Raw genomic sequence first — 23,921 nt, 5'->3', positions numbered from 1 at the left:
TACGTGTCATCTCTTTGGCTAATGGTAAACACAGCAGTTCCCCGATTGTGTGCGGCTTACCGGCTCTGGCGATCAGGAGGCTGGCACGATATGAAGCTTCCTGTGCTTTGGCTACAGGTGTACCATAGGACAGAATGGTGGACTTGGACTGCTTCAGTTCATCACGTTTTCGTAAAAAAAAATCCATTGGTTTGTCCTTTAGTGCTGTATGTTTGGTTATAAGATGCCGTTTGAGATGTGATGGTTTCATGGACGCATTGCTCAGAACGTCCCCGCATACAACACACTGCAGCCTGGGCAGCTCCTCTGTCCCGCTCCAAATGAATCCCAGTTTTATGTATTTTTCGTCATACTTCCTCCTTACTGGTTTCTGCCGTTTGCTAGCAGTTCTGGGGCTGGTTTTGCCACTGTCGTTAGCATCCGCGCTCGGCTCACACACGTCCTCTTCAGTTCTCCCTCTCTCCTGATCCACGCTCCCATTCGCGGATTTAAGCCACGACAGTAATTTTGTCGTACTCGTCATAATTAGCAAAGCCACCTCTACCTTTTCCCATCACAGCCTAGTCTACCAATGGTGGATAACCGTCTGTCAGCGGAACCGGCGGGAATGTGTACGTATGCTACTTACGGCTACCCAGAAGCACTTGCAAACTTTTTCAAATTATTAATTTAATTTGTATCTCCTTTCATTTTCTTGTCATTGGTTGATAAGATATTTTCATCCATTCGGATATTATGGATAGTATTTCAGGTTTTTATTTTATTTTTTAAATTTTATTTATATTTAATTAAGTGATTCTTTGGCGTACCACTAGAATGGAGCCCGCGTACCACTAGTGGTACGCGTACCACAGTTTGAGAATCACTGTTTTAGGTCATATTTATGCAAAAATATAGAAAATTCTAAAGGGTTCACAAACTTTCAAGCACCACTGTATGTGAAACCTCCATAGGTATGGAGGACTCAGAATGCTGAACAGGTCTGGTGTCCTCCTTGAGAGACGGTCGGTTGGAGAGTAGATAATCCAGTCGAATAGCTAGATCAGTGAGGGAATCCAAGGTAAGGTGTCCATCTCTACATGGCAATTCACTTAGAATTTCGGGGTGAAGACCTTGGCGAAACACCACCTTTAAAGCCGGCTCATTCCATCTACTGGTTGCCACTTCTGCAACTCCCCTAGAACCTTGTGTGATGGTGAGTAAACTCTCGCTGACTTCAATTCCCTTAGGTTTGTGATCAAACACTTGTTTGAATAATTTGAGGAAATGTTTGTAGGATATAGGGTGCTCCTCTCCATTCCTCCATATTGCGCTAGCCCACTGTAGCGCTTTGCCAGTAAGAAACGAAAGAAAAGTTAGCAATCTTACTTTCCTCAGAGATGTTAGACATGTCTGAGAAGTAAAAGGAGCACAGAAGTAGAAATGTCCAGTTTATTTGTATAGAGCTTTTAACAATAAACATTGTTGCAAAGCAGCTTTACAGAATTTGAAAGACTTAAAACATGAACTAATTTTATCCCTAATCTATCCCCAATCAGCAAGCCTGTGTCGACGGTGGCAAGGAAAAACTCACTCAGACGACATGAGGAAGAAACCTCAAGAGGAACCAGACTCAAAAAGGAACCATCCTCATTTGGGCAACAACAGACAACATGACTATAACATTAACAGTTTTAACATGAAGTCAGTTTCGTTGATGTTATAAACTCTTCATTGATGGAAACTTGAGTGCAAAACTGTTCATGACAACTGCAGTCCCAAAGTTAGCAAGTCAACTGTAGTCCTCAGCCATAAAAGCATTACTGTAAGTGTCCAGAGCGTCCTCCAGGTGTGACTTTCAACTGTCCACATGGGGCTGTCCGCCACAGGAACGATGCGATGAGACTCCAACCAGACACAGGGCACCAGGATGGATCAGGCAGGTCTGAGGAGCAGAAGAGGTCAGCATCTCGATCCCAGGACTGACATGTAAGTCAGAGGGATAAATTTGGGGGGGGGGGGGGGGGGGACACCGGTTGTTAGGTATGGCCCCAGGACATAAAGTAGCCAGCCGCTACACCGTCAACAAACTCGAGTGAGCAAGCGAGTGGGGACTAACAGCATCCATACATCCCAGTTTACCAAAACACTCTATGTCTGAGGACCCTCCAGATCTACTCCATTACCTCATAAACACCATTAACAAAAGGCTTGACTAAACAGATATGTTTTCAGCCTAGACTTAAACACTGAGACTATGTCTGATTCCCAAACACTACTTGGAAGGCTGTTCCATAACTGTGGGGCTTTGTAAGAAAAGGCTCTGCCCCCTGATGTAGCCTTCACTATACGAGGTACCAACAGATAGCCTGCACTTTTTGATCTAAGTAGGTGTGGCGGGCCATAGAGGACCAGAAGTTCACTCAGGTACTGTGGAGCAAGCCCATTCAATGCTTTAAAGGTCAATAGTAGTATTTTATAATCAATACGAAATTTGATTGGGAGCCAATGCAGTGTGGATAAGACAGGGGTGATGTGGTCATATTTTCTCGTTCTAGTAAGGACTCTTGCTGATGCATTTTGAACTAATTGGAGCTTGTTTATGCACTTATTGAAACATCCAGACAGTAAGGCATTACAATAATCCAACCTGGAGGTAACAAAAGCATGAACTAGTTTTCCGCGTCATGTAGTGACATTAAATTTCTTATCTTAGCAATATTTCTGAGATGAAAGAAAGCTATCTGGGTAATGTTATCAATGTGAGTTTCGAATGAAAGCCTGGGGTCAATAATCACTCTGAGGTCTTTTACTGCTGCACGTGAAGAAACAGAAAGGCCAACCAGAGTTACTGTGTAATCCTAGCTGCATGTGGTCCTAGTACAAGTACTTCAGTCTTGTCAGAGTTAAGCAGAAGGAAGTTAATAAGCATCCAGTGTCTAATGTCCACACATTCCTCAATTCTATTAAGTTGGTGTCTCTCATCAGGTTTTGCAGAAACACACAACTGTGTGTCATCAGCATAACAGTGGAAACTAATACAATGTTTACAAATAATATCACCCAGAGGTAACATAAAGAAAAAAGCAGTGGACCCAAGACAGAACCTTGTGGAACACCAAACTTTACCTCAGTATGTCTAGAAAATCACCATTTACATCTACATACTGATAGTGATCAGTTAAATAAAACCTGAGCCAGGAGAGGGCCATTCCCTTAACTCCCACAACATTTTCTAGTCTATCCAGAAGAATGGAATGATCAATGGTATCAAATGCTGCACAAAAGTCAAGCAACACAAGCAGTGAGAGACAGCCCTGATCAGACGCCAACAGTAGGTTGTTTACTACTTTAACCCGAGCTGTCTCTGTGCTATGATGAGGTCTGAATTCTGAGTGATACATTTAATGGATGTTATTCCTATGTAAATATGAGCATAACTGCTGTGCCACAGGTTTTTCAAGAATCTTCAATTTTCAAATCCCTTACAATTGAGGGCATCCCCGGCATATTTCTCCAGAATGGGGAAATAAGCAGGATTCAGAGAAGCTTCAGAGAGCATTAGGAGGTCCTGCGGCACCACAGCTGCTATCTGTGCCATGCTGGTGTAGAGGTCTGCAAGCATTTGTTGTTCTCCTCCTAAGAGGCATCCCTGAGCACTCAGAGCAGTTTGCTTCACCTCCTCTGCTGCATCCATTGAAATGAAGTATCCTGTCAGGGTGCAGGCACTTATAGATGTATGTGCAGGGGAGAGTGGGGTAGCAAACAGGAAACGTAGCCAAATCACAAAACTAGAATTGTAGTCAAAAAGCAAGCAAGGGTCGGTCAATCAGTAAACAGGGCAATAAAGGGGAGACAATAGGTGTAGAAGTAAAAATATAGTGAGGGTCAGGAAAACTAGAGGCAGACAGAGATAGAAAGGCTTGGTATGACTGGGTAAACTCAGAACAATGCTTCACAATGACAGTGAGAGAGGCTTAAAGCATATATGCAGAGCCATGGCCTCACTTTTGTTTATAAATGCCTTGAGACCTCAAAAATGGCACAGGAATAGTTTTAAGTGTTAACAATAAATCTAATATAGTAATTTTTATGATTAAAGTGATTTATATAGGTAGCGGTCTGAGTGAATGACCTTGACGTCACAACAGGAAGTCTATCGGTCTCATCACCATTTCCGCTATACTAAAACAGAGCTGACTACAACTCCGGTCCTCCATTTTAAGCTAATTTATCGCCATGCCACGTAGATTTGTTTTTGGCCGGTGCAGCAACATGACAGAAGGTGGATTTACGTTGCATTCATGGCCCAAGAATGTTCAAACTGCGAAGATCTGGATGCGTTTTGCAAGAAGTTCACGGGCACATTGGGTAGCCTATTAAGTGGTCTCTCCTCTGCTCTGCACATTTTACTGAAGACTCGTACAAGACCTCTGATCTGTTGAGCAGCGTTGGCTATAAGCCCGTATTGGAAGAGGGTGCAGTACCAACAATTAAAGAAAAATAAAACTACAAGAAAAGTTATTTATTTATTTAAAAGGAAAGTGAGTTCAGTTGCATCAGTCCTCCTGGAGTAAGCTGAGGGCTGTTGCTAAAACCCAGGACAGAATGGGATGGGACATATCGCTCGGGCAGTGACCTCCCTGCAGTTGTTGCTAAAACTGGTGACATGCCATTCCATCCCGGCTTTTAGTAATTGCCTTAGCCAGGCAGTAATGGCAGAATACACAGTATGAAGAAAACAGTGAATGAGTGTAGCAGCCGTCTTATTTCTAAACTGGATATTGCTGCCATCTCACCCTTACATGGAAGAAGTGAACGAACGGAGAACTGAACAAACAACTGAAAGTCAGATTGTTTCAAAAACAAGATGCCTTCAAGATGTGAGAACAGACAGGTAAGCTCTGATTCTCATTTGGATAAAAAAAAAAAAAACACCGCGTTGTTTACCTGCATTTAGATTAATACATGTAACTTGTATTGTGTGCTTAAGTTACCCGTATAAGATTATTTAATTTGATCTGTGGTTGGTAGAAGAGAGCAACTGGACTTGCCCGAAGATTCCCGAAAACGCCTCGCCTCCCATCCGAAAGGCCTCCTCAGTTCCGTCCGACCAATAGGGAGTATCAAGTATTTATCCTCTCATGGATCATCATAGAATCCGAATCAGAATGCTGATGGCTGCATTGTAGGTGGCTGATAAAAGATGTCATAGACAACCACCTCTGTTCAGTGATAGTAATCTGTGTAACCTGGAACGACTATGTACCTGGATGACTGAGATTCTTCACAGATATATTTCTACGCACTTTGGGATGAGATCCCTTCAACTGGTGCGGGAGTATGAGAGGACTTCCAGAAAACTGGCAGACATCTTAGCCAGAGAAGATCGTTCATTTTTGTCAACCTGGAACGACTATCACTGAACAGAGGTGGGTGTCTATGACATCTTTTACCAGCCACCTACAATGCAGCCATCAGCATTCTGATTCTATGATGATCCATGAGAGGATAAATACTTGATACTCCCTATTGGTCGGACGTAACTGAATTTCGGATGGGAGGCGAGGCATTTTCGGGAATCTTCGGGCAAGCCCAGTTGCTCTCTTCTACCAACCACAGATTACTATGTACTGTACCTGGATGACTGAGATTCTTCACAGATATTTAATTTGCTTCAGAATATGATTGTCTCAGCTAATCTGATTAATTAGCCTTTTATGTTTTATCAGCGAAAATGCATGCATGTACATGTATGTTGCATAAGTTATAACACCTATCCTGTTTTAATGAGAGTCAACCCACAATCAGTCAAGTCAAATCAGTCTTAGTTGAGCAAGTCAGTAACGGTATTTCTTACTTTCACCATCAATTTTTATTTATATGACTTTGGTCTATAGTTGTAAAAGGCCTCGGCCTTAAAACCGGTTCCTACTGTGATGTCACGCACTCAGGGCTGGCTGGCGCAGCTCGAATGCCAACTTTGCGGTCGATTTTAACTCTCAAAAATATATTTATTTTATTCCCATTTATGCAGCATACAAGAGTCAAGGATGGAGATACTATCCATTCAGAAATTTATTTAAAAATAAAGGCTCTCCGTATCTCCTTTAAGTAGCGTGGTTGATTGTGCGTGAAAGAGAGTCAGCTGTAATCAATAAGCCGTTGACAAGGGTGCTGTGGTTCTTGGGCATTGTAGTTCTGAGAAGCCACGTTTGTAGTTCTGAGAAGCCATGTTTGTAGTTCGGCTAGAGCTGTCGCTCTCAACGCCCTTACTGACAGGGTCAAGGAATAATTGATTAGATTTTGATGCAAATCTGGATATGTATGTAGAGCCAGGATTTTTTTGTTTGTTCCCAACGTAACTCAAAAAGTAGTAAATGGAATTTGATGAAATTTGGTGTACATTAGTAACATAGTAGCTGTTTCTAAAGTGGACATACTCTGCATTATTCTTACACTATACACTATGGATGCTTTTCTCTTAAACAAGAAGGAAAGTTCATTGAATGGCACCTGATGTCACTGACCAGTGGAAGGACACACCTGTTGCTTTTTAAATCCAAAATGTTCAGTCAAACCCATTTGTTCCTAATTTATGCTGATAGTGTAATGGCATTCTCACTTGAGGCAATTACAACAGCATCTTCCAAGCAGCGCATGCAATCCTCAGGAGAAAAGGGTCTATTCAGTATCACAATGACAGATTTGTGTGCATTTTATTTTTTATATTCTCCTGCTGAAGGACAAATCAGGAATCTTACTGAATCACTGCCAAATAACATGGGACTAATTGATGCTCCTGTGATGAGCCAGACACACCCGCACATACACATATGTATAAATACTTTCAGCATCTACATTTTCCCAAAGATTTGCTTCCTACCAGTATAGCCATTATAAATATACTCACCTTCAGATCAATAACATCATTTCACATCATCTTTGACATTCACATCATTTCACATCATTAGGAAGCAAAATAATTTGCAATGTGCATCCCTCATTTATAGTCGATATAGAACAACAGGCACTACAATTAGCAGAAGAAATCCTTTATCAGACCCTCTGTGTCATTATACTTTGCTCTCAGTGGGGAAAAATAGGAAAAGCTAGCACTAAAGAACATCAATAGCAAAATCAATAATGCAACATGTAGCTGTATCAGCTTACTGACACAAATCTGTTGGGCAAAAAAGCACAAGAAAAACTACTTTTGTTTCTCTCTCAATTAAAAACTGACCTAAATGTTTTCGAGATGAGTATTCCTCAGCATAAAAGGTGCTTGCGTCCATTGTCAACATTGTAGACCACGAAAAAAAATTTAATTTCACATCTAGAATAAATATGGTCCACATATTCATTCACTGCTTACATGTATTGTTCACTATTGGTGCCACAAAAGGCTCCCACACACGTGTAAGACCTCACCCTCAATTTGCTATAATGACTATAGTGCAGTTGTTTATACTGCAGTTGTTTATGGAAAAACGGGCAATATATCAGAATATTTTTATTTGCCCCATTTTAAATGTAACTATAGAGCAAAAGGATAAATTATTTCCATTATCCTACTAGCTACTTGCACAGTTTAACTTCCATATCCATATAAAAATCCATCAGTCTCTCAGCTGACCATGATTTAAAATAAGACATGGCTTTCTTTACAAGATGTGCCAGTAATGACTGTTACTAGTCATCGTCGTGATTTTGAGATGAAACTCATGACAACATAGCATCTCAAAACTTTATTACATTCAAAAATATTTACTAATCTAGAAAATAGAGGGAGGCCTCTGGTACTCAAAACCTACATCACCCACGTGAAAAAGTAATTGCCCCCTCTTAAACTTAATACCTGGTTATGCCACTTTTAACAGCAACAACTGTATACCGTAAATGTTTCTGATAACTGAAGATCTTTCACATCGCTGTGCAGAAATTTTGTTCCAGAAACTGTTCAGTTTCTTGTGGAATTGTTTTAATTCAGCCACATTGGAAAGCTTTCAAGCATGAACTGCCCATTAGCGCTCCTGCCAAAGCATCGCAATGGGGTTCAAGTGAGGATTTTAACTAGGTGTTTTGTTCCTTTTTTGCCAATAATTGGTGGACTTGCTTTTTGTGTCAGGTCATTGTTTTTCTGCAAAACTCAACATAACTTGAGCTTCAGATCATGAGCTTCATCTCAAATTGCATTTCAAAACTCTATTACATTTGAAGACTCAGCTTTTAAGTTGCACAGAAACAGCAATGCTAACACAAGACAAGGACAGTGTGGGCATATGAGCATCCAATAAGATAACTGCTAAGTAATAAGACAAAAAAAGATATTCAATTCCAATTTCAGTGACCTTTATTTAATAGAGTGTGAATCCTGGCCAGGTCAGTGACAGAGATCCGTTGCAAACTGGTATAAACTACATCATTAAATGTTTTGTTTTTAGTGAGGTTGGTTTTAGTTTTTCTAAATGTAGTGATTAATGAACTTGGGGTCAGATGAAATTTTGAAGATTCCATTTCAAGTTACTAGAAACAAGCCATAATCTAATAAACATAACTGTTAACAATCTACACATCAGATGAATGAGTACAGCCATATTTAAAACAAGTGATTAATGACTGTTCCAAGTTTACCAATTGGCAGCACGGTGGTGCAGTGTTTAGCACTGTCGCCTCACAGCAAGAAGGTTCTGGGTTCAAGCCCAGTGGCCGACAGGGGCCTTTCTGTGTGGAGTTTGCATGTTCTCCCTGTGTCTGCATGGGTTTCCTCCAGGTCAGATCTGGGCATTTTACGGCCCGCAGGCCGCATCCGGCCCTTTGGTTCATTCTGACCGGCCCGTGTAAGGTTAATTAGAAATTACAAAATAAACTTATTTTCTAATTTTACCCCATGCATGGACTGAATGTGCATTGCTTTTATTTTGAAGTTGTGTTCAACAAAAACGCAATGCACGCGACATGAACATGACATGAAATCCCACAAAACCTAATCCCGCGATAACTACTTCCGTAATTTGTCCAGACCAACCACAAACTTGTACGTCATCCTTCAAACGGTCCAGCCAATCACATAGTGTGATGTCACCAGCAGGTGCCGGAGCTCGAGCCGATCTGTAGATCTGATACCTACACCGAACTGACGTTGTTGGGAGCAGATCACAAGAAGACTTTAGCCCCCAAAATGTCTGCAAAAAGAAGAAAGGTACATGCCGAATGCGGGGCTTTCAACAAAACATGGACTGCTAAGTATTTATTTACTGAAATCAGAGATAAAGCCATGCGTTTAGTTTGCGGAGAGCAGATCGCCGTGTTCAAAGACTACAATTTGAGTCGGCATTACCAGACGAAGCACGCTGAGAAATACCGGAACTTGACTGATGCTGAAATAGCGCGGACATCGGAAGCTTTGCTGGCTAAGCTAGAAAAGCAGCAAGGCTTTTTTATCAAGCGTCACACATCCAGGGATGCAGCAACCAAGACCAGCTTTGTGCTTTCCCACAAAATCACTAAAAACAGTAAGCCATTCTCAGAGGGGGAATTTGTGAAAGAGTGCTTGGTGGACTTGGTGCTTGATATTGGAGTAGAAAGACAATATTATGATGTCTTTATTGTGTTTTGGGGTGAATGTGACTGAAAAAAAATGGTACAAACATTCACATTTTGTTAACCATCGTTTTGAGAAATTTGATTGAATAAATGACATTTTTTGTAAGGCAACCTCGTTTTTTCCATACTCTTACTAGTCTTAGCAGCTTGTAAAAACAATGTTATTTACTGCTTTATATAAAGAAATACAATTAATATTATGCAGAATTTAGTTCAGCCTTTTGGTCCGGCCCTCCACAAAATTTTCTGTTTCTCATGTGGCCCCATGGAAAAAATAATTGCCCACCCCTGCTCCAGGTGCTGTTTGTTTCCTCCAGGTGCTGTTTCCCCCACAGTCCAAAGACATGCAGATTAGGTTAATGGAGCACTTGCATGTGACGTCACAGCCGATCCAGATTGTGACAGACGCCATCTTGTCGGTCAAACGCCATTTTCCGCCTTCTACTTCTGCTTCTACCTTTTCTTCTGGAAAACCCTACTATATACAATTCTACTACAACGGCTGCGGCTACAAGCTCTCCCTACCTGTGCATGTTTTTTATGTTTTTTGTGTGTATTTTTGCGTGTTGTTCGTCTGTACCGGACTTCAATATCCACTACAACCGTATGGACTTACTGGACATTGGTTTCCAGCAGAAAATGAAGGTTTGTAGCGATTTCCATCGCATGCACAACATTCCGGACGAGATAGCGAGACCAGCGGGGTCTCCGTGGATTGTTATCGGAAGTAAAGTGAAGGAGGCGGCGTCGGGAGCGGAAGCAAAAGCAAGGCTGCAGAGCCGGCCTGTTGACTAAGCTCAGAAAACAGCCACTCAAATCTCCACTGCAAAGCCTCTACCTCTCCAACGCCAGATCCATGGTAAACAAGACGGACGATTTGGAATTACAGCTGGAATTACCTTATTCTATTCTATAATCGGCTGGTCAGTGCTATACTCAATACTTACTGTAAGTGACTTACCCGTCCAATGAGGATTATTTTCTTGTTTACAAGATGCCGCGGCTGACAAATCCTGAATTTCTGTAAAGATAACTGTCCAGAGATTTATAAGCATGCAGTGCTTCACCACTGAACAGCAAGGGAAAGTTGATGAGGTAATTATACACGTCCGGGTATTCCACCTCTGGCAGTTCAACATCCACTGACACGGTCGTGAAAACTCCGTCCGGTAAGCCATAAGGGTCACTAATCTGTAGATCGTTTCTTTTAGACATATATCTAGTTATCTGTTCATTAGAAAAATGAGCCATGTAGTCTGTCGGTTGAAATTGATCCATTCTGTACACGAGTTCAGCTGTGTTTTTTACTGACAAGATGGCGGCTGTGTACTTTCCGGTCACGTGACTGCAAGATCTCTATTGGTGGCTCTAAATTGACCATAGGTGTGAAGGTGAGTGTGAATGGTTGTTTGTCTCTATGTGTCAGCCCTGTGATGATCTGGTGACTTGTCCAGGGTGTACCCCACCTTTTGCCCATAGTCAGCTGGGATAGGCTCCAGCTTGCCCGCGACCCTGCACAGGATAAGCAGTGATGGATAATGGATGGATGGAAGTTTACCAATTTGGAGATAATGGTTCACACTGCAGGTGGCATGGTAGTGTAGTGGTTAGCACTGTCGCCTCACAGCAAGAAGGTTCTGGGTTCGAGCCCAGTGGCTGACGGGGGCCTTTCTGTGTGGAGTTTGCATATTCTCCCCATGTCTGCATGGGTTTCCTCCGGATGCTCCGGTTTCCCCCCCACAGTCCAAAGACATGCAGGTTAGGCTAATTGGTGGCTCTAAATTGACCATAGGTGTGAATGTGAGTGTGAATGGTCGTTTGTCTCTAAGTGTCAGTCCTGCGATGACCTGGCGACTTGTCCAGGGTGTACCCCGCCTCTCACCCTATAGTCAGCTGGGATAGGCTCCAGCTTGCCCACAACCCTGCACAGGATAAGTGGTTATGGATAATGGATAGATGGTTGGTTCACACTGCAAAACTGGGGTCTATTGGCCCTTTTCCACTACCCTTTTTCAGCTCACTTCAGCCCGACACGGCTCGTGTTTCGACTACCTCAGAGCAGCATGACTCAGCTCGCTTCAGCCTTACTTAGCACCCAAAACTCGCACGGTTTTGGAGTGGGGCTGAAGCGAGCCAAACCAAGCCGAGTGGGGCTAAGGGCGTGAGGAGACACTCCCCTGTGCACTGATTGGTGAGGAGGAGTGTCCTCACATGCCCACACATGCCCCGCGAGCACACTGGGATCTGTAAACACCGTAAACCCGGAAGAAGAAGAATTACGAATTACAAGAATTATGAAGCCTTATGCGCCTCGCCTCATCTATATGCTCTTGCCAGTATCTGTTGGCGTTGTCGGTGACAAGACACAGCACCAAGACCAGCAACACTAACGACTCCATGTTTATTGTTTACTATCCGGGTCGTGAGACTACCGCTTAAAAGATCACTGATGTCACTGTTTGCGCCACCTAACGACATCATGTGACGTCCACCCACTTTCGCTAACTCCACCCAATGTGTCCACCCACTTCCAGCCAGCACGGTTCAGCACGGTTGTAGTCGAAATGCAACCCCAACAGCCCCACTCAGCTCGACTCAGCCCAACTCAGCACGGCACGGCTCAGCCCAACTCAGCCGCATTGGTAGTGGAAAAGCGGCAAAGGTGTACTCCTCTACAACTTGCCCAACAGCAAGTGATGAGCCTGATGTAAACTCTGCAATAAAAAGCGAAATATGAGACTATTTGACACTTGCACTTTGACCACCTCAAACCTCAACTCTTGGGCCTTTCATGGTCTTACTGAGATGCAAGCTAGTTTTTTTCTTTTATAAACAGTAGTATGTTTACTTTCTGCCAACAGCTATGGTGCATAAACAGACAGGTAGTGATTTCATTAAATTTTATACTGGGCAAGGCAGAAAAAAGGCTCACTAGGAAAATAAAATGGTTAAACTTAATTTCCTTTTGACCTGTAATGAACTGAGGAGATCATACTGGCATACTAAATGACTCATGCAGTTATAAAAATATAAAACCCTCTCTACTTTTATGCAATTTCTCAATGGCAGATAATTAATGCAGAGAAAATTTGCAATTGCTGACATATTTGCAGACTCTTGTGGCTGCGGAAACTGTCAGTTATTTAACATGGAAGAAATATGCAGTTGCTGACACAACTGGAGGCTCTCATGGCTGTAGAAACAGATGTTGCATTGCCTGTGTAATTAGTCATATTTCTAATCTGGTTTCTTTGAAAAGCCTGACTCTCAACACGTGAAAAAATTTGTACACTAAAATTGTTTGGAAGCTGCTGAGTCTTCAAGTTGTGTGAAGTGATTACTTCAGCACATAAGATGCTCCGTTTACTCTGGAGACATCTAAAGTAATGAGAACATGTGCCTGAAACACTGATTTACAAATTATAAATGTTATAGCAGAAACTTTGTTATAATTCATCTCATACGGATGTTCCATCTCTTTGTCAATCAGGAAATTGAAAGTGTCGTTAAAAATGCAGGTTATTAATTATTGGTAGGTTGGGAGGTGGGGCGGCACAGTGGTGTAGTGGTTAGCGCTGTTGCCTCACAGCAAGAAGGTCCGGGTTCGAGCCCCGTGGCTGGCGAGGGCCTTTCTGTGCGGAGTTTGCATGTTCTCCCCATGTCCGCGTGGGTTTCCTCCGGGTGCTCCGGAGGAAACCCACAGTCCAAAGACATGCAGGTTAGGTTAACTGGTGACTCTAAATTGACCGTAGGTGTGAATGGTTGTCTGTGTCTATGTGTCAGCCCTGTGATGACCTGGCGACTTGTCCAGGGTGTACCCCGCCTTTTGCCCGTAGTCAGCTGGGATAGGCTCCAGCTTGCCTGCGACCCTGTAGAAGGATAAAGCGGCTAGAGATAATGAGATGAGATGAGGTTGGGAGTTCAAGTCGAAATGCTACCAACCTGCCACTGGTGAGCCCTTGAGCAAGGTACTGAAACCTGACCTGATTAAGGGGTATCATAAATCCTGGACCCTTGAGGAGTGCCACCTCTCTGCCCCATTACTCATGAACTCAGTGCAGGGAGACCTGACCACCTGAATGCAACCCGAACAAAAAGCACATACTTCACTACACTGCAAATCCGTTATGAATATTTGATTAGCCCCAGTGATGCACAAACGGCAACTTGCCTTAGGCAACTGGCTGTATTCCTATTTTTCACCTCACAAACTCATCCACTAAATTGCCAACATCCAACCCTTTAGTTCAGACTTGGTATTTAACAGTGACAGCATGTTATTGTGTTTTCTTTTGCCAATTTTAGTTTGGATTTCATTGGTGTTCACACGGCAACTTTTACTCCGGTGTAGCACCGGGGCTGCCCCGGTAGAGCGTTCACACGGTACAAAGTTATACTGGTGTAGCCCCTGAAAGCTGCTTAAACCGGTGCAAATCTAACCCTGCTCGGGAGGTGGTTTAAGAAATTTACTCCGGAGTAAATGCTAGTTTGCGGGGCAGCACCGATATAAAATGGGACGTCTGAACGCTACAGGGGTAGACTCGCTACGCGTGAGGAGAGTTGATTACATACGGGCATTGCATAATTTGCATCCTGGTATTTTGCGCTTCCAAAATGGCGAATATCAACAACAACAGAACTGCGTGTCTTCCAGTGTTGCCAGATTGTCAGTTTTAAGTGCATTTTGGTGGATTTGAACATATTTTGGGCTGGAAAAAGTCAGCAATATCTGGCAACACTGGTGTCTTCATCCACGTTGTTTTCCCGGCGCTTGATGATGCCATGACAACCGGGAAAAGGAAGTACATTTTCACGCATGCGCATATTTCATTTCCGCATTATTACTATCGGAAATGATAGTAATAATGATAGGAAATGATAATAATAAAAGGAAATGATATCAAAACTTTATTACTATCAAAGGAAATTATAAAGTTTTTGCTACTATTGCACGGTCGCAGAAACTGCCGTGTGACCGCAAGTGGGGCTGCACCGGTGCTAACACGCTTCTCTCTAGTAAGCAGGGTTGTGACGTGTGAACGCTCCACAAAATTTACACCGGTGTAAGATATATCGCAACAAAATACATCGGTGCAGCATCGATGCAAATATGTGCCGTGTGAACAGGGCTTTTTAGTCTAGTGACCTAATTCACTTCAAATTTATGCTCATCATGGACTCCCTTGTGGTCAAGGCCTCTGGCCATCCAATCCAACAGCTCATAGCTGGAATGGAAATAAACCTATTTTAGTCTCTCTCTCTCTCTCTTCTTGGAGTAAGTGAGTATCAGCATCTTCTTACCTGCTCCAGCTTCCAGTGGAACTCGGCTGGCCTGAATGTGTCCATCTGTGTGAAGTCCCTCCGCAATAAGAAGACCAAACGGCAGTTGTGCACATACAGTGAGTAATGGTGTCTGTTCATCTCTGCCAGTATATATGATGGGTGAAAATTACTTAAAATGAAAGGTAAAACCTGAATAAACAATTGCAGAACCATAATGAGTAAACATGTATTGCATGGCACAAATAAGCAACTAACATCCTACCATGCTCTATGGCATGGATGAAAATGCTAAGCATGCTAAGTAGACCTCAATATTGGATTAAGATGGCAAGATGAAAGACCTAATTGACATTTAAAAAGGAATTGTTACTGGAACAGGATGTCAAGAGCTTCCTTCAGGCATAAAGACTGTGCAGGTGGCTGTGTTTTAGTAGCAACAGTTGCCAAAGTCATCATCAGTTTTTGATCAGTGGGGAAGTCAAATAATTAGAAAATGATTTAAAGTGCATATATGAATGACCACAATGCAAGAACTGTTCTTCACATTACTGAGAGTTAATTATTTGATATAGTAACGTGTGTTGTAGTACTTGAGACTGGTCTCAAGACCACTTTTAGAAGGTCTCGGTCTTGTCTCAAAATTGACCACTTTTTTACTTGGTCTTGTCTTGGTCTCGGACATACTGTTCTCAGGATTTTATTTCAAGACCAGTCAAGACCACAACTGTGGGGATATCACTAAATTGCCTGTGTATTGTCTGATTCATTTGTTAACATAATTACTGTGATTTGATATAAAATTTCCTGCTTTAAATGCGACCAATAATGTGACTCATTGCTAATTTGATATTTTTCTTGTTAATGTCTGTCACCCCTCCCCCACCCCTTCACACACACTAGTCTGGTCCTGGTCTTGACTTAGTCTCACCCTGCCTTGTCTTGACTTGATCTCAATCCCTCAAAGTCTTAGTCTTGTTTCAGTCTCAATACACTATGGTCTTGGTCATGACTTGGTCTCAGTTTAGGTGGTCTTGACTACAACACAAATAGTAACATTGTGTTTTGATTCCATGGAGATGCAAATAGTTTGCCTTTGGGTCAAAATACTTTGGGCACCTGTGACATGCTGATTCATTACTTCCTTACTCAAATATAGCTAAAATAATGCAATGTCCTGAATGCAAACTGGTGCCTGGAGGCTTATTATCAATGTTCTGATTTTTGGGAGAAGCATTTCTTTAATAGGTAACCAGTTGTCTTTTCACTCATACCCGTCTTGTCCGAGTTACATAGCAGCGTTTCCTTTTCGCCTCTCAGTCCAGGACTTGGACCATGCTTCATCCATGTGGCAATGGTGAATTGTTCAGTGAGGTTCTGAGGCACCAACAGTTCTGGAATATTGGCTGCCTGATGTCCATTGAAGTGGAAGACAAGGTCACTGTCTCGTCCACTGTCAGTCAGGAGTGATGCTGTCCAATTTGTCGAAGTGCTCGGGGCAGGGAGAAGATCCACACTGCCTGAAGCAGCACCTGCAGAAATAACATTGAGAATGGCTTTAGATTATGAGGTGGTGAGAAATCAAAAACTGAACTAAACAGCAAACATCAGCTCAGGGCAGTGATTTAGCATAGCAAGAACTGGGCATTCTAGTAACTTCAAAGTCAGAATAATATACATTACATTTTCAGAAAAGAAAAATCAAACTTGTGTTACATTGAAGGTGACAAGTAAATCATGCTGAAAATTCCCAATGCTTAGCCACAGCTCTAATTGCGAAGCTTGTCTGATATCGACTGTCTACACATGCACAGCCACATACACACCTTTTTACAGACCCTGAAACAGGCTTTCTCTCTTTTGTATGTGGTAATCCTTCCTGGTTTGTGCATTGCAATTATGAAAAAATATTTTCTCCTTTTTTTTTGAATGATGACAGGATAGCAAATATAAAATAAACAATGAGGCAAGCTGGTGTCAGTAGAGCATTATTATTCCACTTGAATAAGAAAATACCCTCTATTATATGTGAAGCAGGAAATTCTACACAAAAAAGGACCAAAAATCTGGTTTTAACGAAGTTCATACCAATGTTATGATGATATACTTTGAAACTTCTGCTTTCTTCGCATAGTGAATGTCACGATTTGATGAAGTTGCTGGATACCAACGTGCTGTAGAGATAGTCAAGCTCTCTCTCTCTCTCTTTATTTATATATTATAAAATAAATTAAAAAAATAGTGTGTGTATAAATACCCTCTGCTATATGTGAAGCAGGAAATTCTGCACAAAAAATGACACAAACATCACCTACCATGCAACTGAAAAGGAAAAAAAAATATCTCATCTCATTATCTGTAGCCGCTTTATCCTGTTCTACAGGGTCACAGGCAAGCTGGAGCCTATCCCAGCTGACTATGGGCGAAAGGCGGGATACACCCTGGACAAGTCGCCAAGTCATCACAGGGCTGACACATAGACACAGACAACCATTCACACTCACATTCACACCTACGGCCAATTTAGAGTCACCAGTTAACCTAACCTGCATGTCTTTGGACTGTGGGGGAAACCGGAGCACCCGGAGGAAACCCACGCGGACACGGGGAGAACATGCAAACTTCGGATTTCTGTGATCCACGGGGCTCGAACCTGGACCTTCTTGCTGTGAGGCGACAGCGCTAACCACTACACCACCGTGCTGCCCACATATATTTAAAAAATCAGGGCTTTACATTTGCACCCGCCAAATGCGGGTAAAATCCGGCTTTGGCGGGTAATAACTTTAGTCCCACTAGTCACTTTGGCAGGTGGTTTATTCTGTGGTATGACAATATATTTTAATTGTAGTTTTCTCTGAAGCCATCTGATATAATAAACGCATTGCAATGTAATATTACGCGCCTACAACTCCCATGAGCACCTGCATAAACATTCTGACATGTTATAATTGTTGAGAACGTACTTTAACGTCTCAGATAAAATCAGTGATACAGTAACCTGCGGTTAATGAATGAAGCAACAAAGTTGCTGACGACTGACAAGCGCACTATGTGGCGGCGTATCGCTGAAGTTTCAAACCCTGCTGCTCAGGAAAAAAGGGGCAGAGATGATCAGGGCCGGAATAGCATTTTAAAATCCCCGTGTTGTAGTTCTTTATATTGTCTTACTGTATGTCTGTCTCAGACCGGACCGTGGGTCACTAGAACTATATTAATAAATAATGTACACGGAAGCGAGGTAACTTCTTGTGCTCTCTTTAGTGGCCCAGCTCAACAACAACAAGCATGAGCAATCGTTGACAGCACCTGAAGTGCCGCAGGCTAACATAGTCGAGCACCGAACGCTCGATCATATACACCAGACCCCGAGGTCCGTGATGCGCAAAGCGCGCGCCAAAAAATGTTCGCCATATTTAAATGAGAGGGGTGAATTAAACGCCACACAAGAGATCTATTCCTGAAATTACTTTTAATGGTGTTTGAACTGAATATCATCAGTTTTGAAAAAAAAAATAATGTATGTGGCAAAAGTAAGAATAATTTAAGCTTGTTTAATGGTTTGATCTGGCCCAAGCAATGAGGACAAAAGACACCCTAACCATGTAGCCTGTGGAACTAAGATACATTAACAATCTGGCATCCGTTACACCTACACAAAAAAAAAATTTCTGGGAAAACAAAATCAGTATACACCACCATATTTTAGGCAAAGTTATCCAAGGCAAACATAAGTTGAAACTTTCCACTCTATTGCTTTGGCTTATCGAATGATTTATTTTTAAAATCACAAACAAGGCAGGCTACAACTGCGCTGCTTCAAAAATGTCAATTTAACAGCTTCATGAAAGTGCGCTGATGGTTACCATGGAAACCCCATGTCTCCTGCACTGCGTTCCTCCGCCGAGTCACATGCTCATTCGCTTTTGTGTTCTTGGTCTCAGAGCCGCACGCACGAAACAGACTCAGAAGACAGAATCAACGTTTAACATAATTAACAATGCACTTTTTACGGAGACATGTTAATGTTCTCATCTCATCTCATTAACTGTAGCCGCTTTATCCTGTTCTACAGGGTCGCAGGCAAGCTGGAGCCTATCCCAGCTGACTACGGGCGAAAGGTGGGGTACACCCTGGACAAGTCGCCAGGTCATCACAGGGCTGACACATAGACACAGACAACCATTCACACTCACATTCACACCTACGGTCAATTTAGAGTCACCAGTTAACCTAACCTTCATGTCTTTGGACTGTGGGGGAAACCGGAGCACCCAGAGGAAACCCACGCGGACACGGGGAGAACATGCAAACTTCGGATTTCTGTGATCCTATTGAAAATATATAGGCCGTGCTTATAAGTCGAGTCCATGGCAAGAAAAAAAAAAATTACTGAACTTTACCAATTCTACCATGAAGAGTCATGAAATATCCAACCAGAATTCTGCCAGGAGCTTGTTCATGGTAAACAAAAAATGTTTGGTCAAGGTGAATCTTGTGAAGAGACATTTTACCCAAATAGTAGGTGTGCTCAGGCCCGGCGCCATGGGGGGGCGAAAGGGGGCGTCGCCCCCTCGTGGCTACAGCCCCGCCCCCTCAACGGAGACTCAGATCACTTTAATTGTTTTCTTATGAAAATATAATGTATTATAGACGTATTAATAATTTGCATTTTCAAATACGAAATATTAAGTGGTTGCGCATTGCACAAAAATACATTTCACATAAATCACTACTAAAACTGGCACAGTAGAACAAATCTGATTGGTTGTTATGATTCTTATGTTGCAATCGTAGAATTCAACTGTATTAAGGTAGGACTATTTCAAAAAGCCTGAATTTAATATTAACCCTGTTTTAGACATATGTATCAATCCTAACTACTGGGGACTACTAGTTATTGTGGGTGTATGTGTGAAATGCTGACACAGCCATGCACACACAGACCTGTGATAAGGACAAGGGTCATGCGGGCAGGGGTTTTACATGTACACTTACAAGTGCACTGTCTCTGCAATATCCTGCAATATGCAGTCAGTTTACGGGAGTAGTCTTTCCCCTTCCGAATTAAACGAATTCAATCACAATATTGTGAATTCATTTTCTTTCTTTGTAGGCTAAGTTTATCTCCGTTTATGTTGGTGTATGTGTTCATATATGTTCCGCTTTGTGCGCAAATAGCGTAATAATATGTGTTGTTGACGTCACCCCCCATGCAGCGGGGGTGAAAATTCATCACTTCAGAGTGTTTAGTCCCCTACACGCCTAAACTGGGATCACGGATTAAGTGGTTAGCGTTGACTCGGTGCGAGTCAGGAAGGCTATTACTGGTGCAGCCGCGGGGTCTGTTGATTTTTTTTTAATTATGATTTTGGCCGCCAAGCCAAGTACCTTAGACTTGCATTGACGTTTTGTTTTCATGCCGCGGAGCTATTTGTATGTATTTTAAATGTAAAGGACTTGCCTGTGTGTGTTGTTTTATGTTTGGCATCTTTCCGGTTGTACCGCGTGTCTGTGAGAAAATTAGAGAGGAGGGTTAGCAGGTGGGCACGGGAGTTGATAAAGCGCAACTGCCCTGGTAATATGCCACATGATTTTCCCGGACTAAAGCAACCTTCGGGGCCGTGGTTTTGTGGTTGGCGCAGTTAATTGTTTGAAACACGTCAGACCGCCATCACTACTACACACTATATGAAAAAATATTTGCCCCCTTGCGATTTCTAATTGCCCCCTTAGTAAACTGTTCCTGGCGCCGGGCCTGGGTGTGCTGCATGTATATTTTTGACCATGTATGTATAAATTTGACCCTGTGTTGATTTCAGAAAACCCAAAGAAAATTTAAACTTGTGCACCAAATTCTAGTGTTTTTTTTAATTAAAGATGTATGCTGTACATTCTGCCACAGAAAAAGAACAGTTTAAAGAAATTATTGAAAGCCCAAACATTGCCATGACATTCATATCCAAGATGACATTCATGTCACTGTATGTAAACTTCTGACTACAACTGTATATCTTTCTGTCTGTTGCCGTTCTCATAGTTGAGGGTTGGTGATCCAGGGAACTATCAACTAGCTTCCCTGAATGGGTAATTATAGCACACCAGAGGGACCCAAACCCTCATCTGGTGGCAGGTACACATTCACACCTACGGGCAATTTAGAGCAGGCAATCGACCTAATCCACATGTCTTTGGACAGTGGGGGAAACCGGAGCACCCAGAGGAAACCCACACAGACACGGGGGAGGACATGCAAGCTCCACACAGAAAGGCTCCCGTCGGCCACTGGACTCGAACCCAGAACCTTTTTGCTCTGAGGCGACAGTGCTAACCACTATACCACCGTGCCACCATTATATAGATATATACTTTATAGATTATATAATATGCATGTGTATATTTAACAGTTAGTTATTCCACGAAATCAAGTCGTACATGAGCTGACCATTTTAAAAGTGCATTACCACCACCGACTGGGCTGGAGTGTGGAACAGGAGATATTGGTGCAAAAAAAAAAAACAGCCCTATATTCTTTTTGCTGACTTGATGCACTAACAAGGTGCATGAACTGTCCATGAACTGAATCTCAAGAGACATTGGGTCATGCAGCAAGACAACAACCCTAAGCACACAAGTTGTTCCACAAAAGAATGGTTAAAGAAGAATAAAGTTAATGTTTTGGAATGGTCAAGTCAAACTCCTGACCTTAATCCAATCGAAATGTTGTGGAAGGACCTGAAGCGAGCAGTTCATGTGAGGAAACCCACCAACATCCCAGAGTTGAAGCTGTTCTGTACGGAGGAATGGGCTAAAATTCCTCCAAGCTGGTGTGCAGGACTGATCAACAGTTACTGCAAATGTTTAGTTGCAGTTATTGCTGCATAAGTGGGTCACACCAGATACTGAAAGCAAAGGTTCACATACTTTTGCCACTCAGATATGTAATACTGGACCATTTTCCTCAATAAATAAATAACCAAGTATAATATTTTTGTCTCATTTGTTTAACTGGGTTCTCTTTATCTACTTTTAGGACTTGTGTGAAAATCTGATGATGTTTCAGGTCATATTTATGCAGAAATATCGAAAATTCTAAAGGTCTCACAAACTTTCAAGCACCACTGTATATATATTTTTCCATACAAACTTTATATATTTTTGTTTTTCGACTTCTACGTTGGGCGGCACGGTGGTGTAGTGGTTAGCGCTGTCGCCTCACAGCAAGAAGGTCCTGGGTTCGAGCCCTGGGGCCGGCGAGGGCCTTTCTGTGTGGAGTTTGCATGCTCTCCCTGTGTCCGCGTGGGTTTCCTCCGGGTGCTCCGGTTTCCCCCACAGTCCAAAGACATGCAGGTTAGGTTAACTGGTGACTCTAATGTCGCTTTTCCACTACAAACGCGGCTGAGCCGTGCCGTGCTGAGTCGGGCTGAGCGGGGCTGTTGGAGTTGCATTTCGACTACAACCGTGCTGGCTGGAAGTGGGTGGACACATTGGGTGGAGTTAGCGAAAGTGGGTGGACGTCACGTGATGTCGTTAAGCAGCGCAAACAGTGACATCAGTGAGCTTTTAAGCGGTAGTCTCACGACCCGAATAGTAAACAATAAACATGGAGGACATGGAGTCGTTAGTGTTGCTGGTCTTGGTGCTGTGGCTTGTTGTCACCGACAACGCCAACAGATACTGGCAAGAGTGTATAGATGAGGCGAGGTGCATAAGGCTTCAGAAATTCTCGTAATTCATAATTCTTCTCCTTCCGGGTTTGCGGTGTTTACAGATCCCAGCGTGCTCGCGGGGCGTGTGTGGGCATGTGAGGACACTCCTCCTCACCAATCAGTGCACAGGGGAGTGTCTGCTCACGCCCCCAGCCTCACTCGGCACGGCTTGGCTCGCTTCAGCCCCACTCCAAAACGGTGCGAGTTTTAGGGGCTAAGCAGGGCTGAAGCGAGCTGAGTCGTGCTGGTTTTTGGTAGTCGAAACGCGAGCCGTGTCGGGCTGAAGTGAGCTGAAGCGAGCTGAAGTGAGCTGAAAAAGGGTAGTGGAAAAGGGCCATTAATTGACCGTAGGTGTGAATGTGAGTGTGAATGGTTGTCTGTGTCTATGTGTCAGCCCTGTGATGACCTGGCGACTTGTCCAGGGTGTACCCCGCTTTTCGCCCGTAGTCAGCTGGGATAGGCTCCAGCTTGCCTGCGACCCTGTAGAAGGATAAAGTGGCTAGAGATAATGAGATGAGATGAGACTTCTACGTTATCAAGTCAGTACAAAAACATTTTAGTGTTCCAAACATTTGTTTTCCAGCACAAAAAGTGAAATGTTATAGAAAAATAAGTTTGTATCTGAGCAGCATATTACAGGAGAGCACTTTTCAGATTAAAAAAGAAAACATAATGAAGGCTACTGGGTTTTGCTGCAAAATGAAGAAGCAAGTGTGACAAAGTGTCCAGAAGAACTGTGGCTGGTTTTGCAAGATGCTCAGTAAAACCTACAGCTCATTTCCTTATAAAACTGCACTCATTGTAACTGAGATTATTTTTTTAAAGCAATGGGCCGTCTCACACCAAATATTGACTTTGTTTCATTTTTTCTGGCTTCCTGCTGTTTATAGTATTTTTTTTTAATGTTGAAACATTTCATTTCATTATTTTTAAACCATTTTTGGTCAACAACATTTTTTTTACATGTGCCTAAGACTTTTGCACAGTACTGCACATATTCACATTTATGCCATATATCTGCAGTGATGTGCATGGGAGAAGAAAACTCAGGCTACATCCACACGACAACGGCAACGAGATGTTATTTAAAAATATATCGCGTCCAAATGGGCAACGATCAGTAAAATATCAGGTCCATATGGCAACGCAACGCTTGCTGAAAACGATGCAATACACATGCCACACCTCTAGGGGCGCTGTAAGACAGTCCCTTCGGAGACACCAGAACAAGAGAAGAAGTAAGGACGCATGCGCATAAACTATTATGCGCGAGACTTCATATTAGCCACAAAGTCAGGAAAATCTGTTCGTAAAATTACATTATAATGACCAAATACAATGAAAAGT

The 23,921-nt window shown here is 42.7% G+C and overlaps 1 protein-coding gene across 1 annotated transcript in view; it reads right to left on the bottom strand.

Annotated features, from left to right (window-relative positions):
• Positions 1 to 23,921, bottom strand: part of clstn2a (calsyntenin 2a) — a 206,335-nt gene that overhangs the window by 106,990 nt on the left and 75,424 nt on the right. The window contains exons 7-8 of the mRNA XM_060917795.1: positions 16,140 to 16,397; positions 14,887 to 15,008 (exon numbers count right to left, since the gene is read on the bottom strand). Coding sequence (XP_060773778.1) covers positions 14,887 to 15,008; positions 16,140 to 16,397 — 380 coding nt within the window. The remainder of the gene's footprint in view (positions 1 to 14,886; positions 15,009 to 16,139; positions 16,398 to 23,921) is intronic.

The sequence above is a fragment of the Neoarius graeffei genome, chromosome 1 (genome assembly GCF_027579695.1).
Source record: "Neoarius graeffei isolate fNeoGra1 chromosome 1, fNeoGra1.pri, whole genome shotgun sequence".
In the NCBI taxonomy this organism is placed as follows: Eukaryota; Metazoa; Chordata; class Actinopteri; order Siluriformes; family Ariidae; genus Neoarius; species Neoarius graeffei.
The sequence above is the reverse complement of the archived record's forward strand: the minus strand, read 5'-3'. Positions and strand labels throughout refer to the sequence as shown.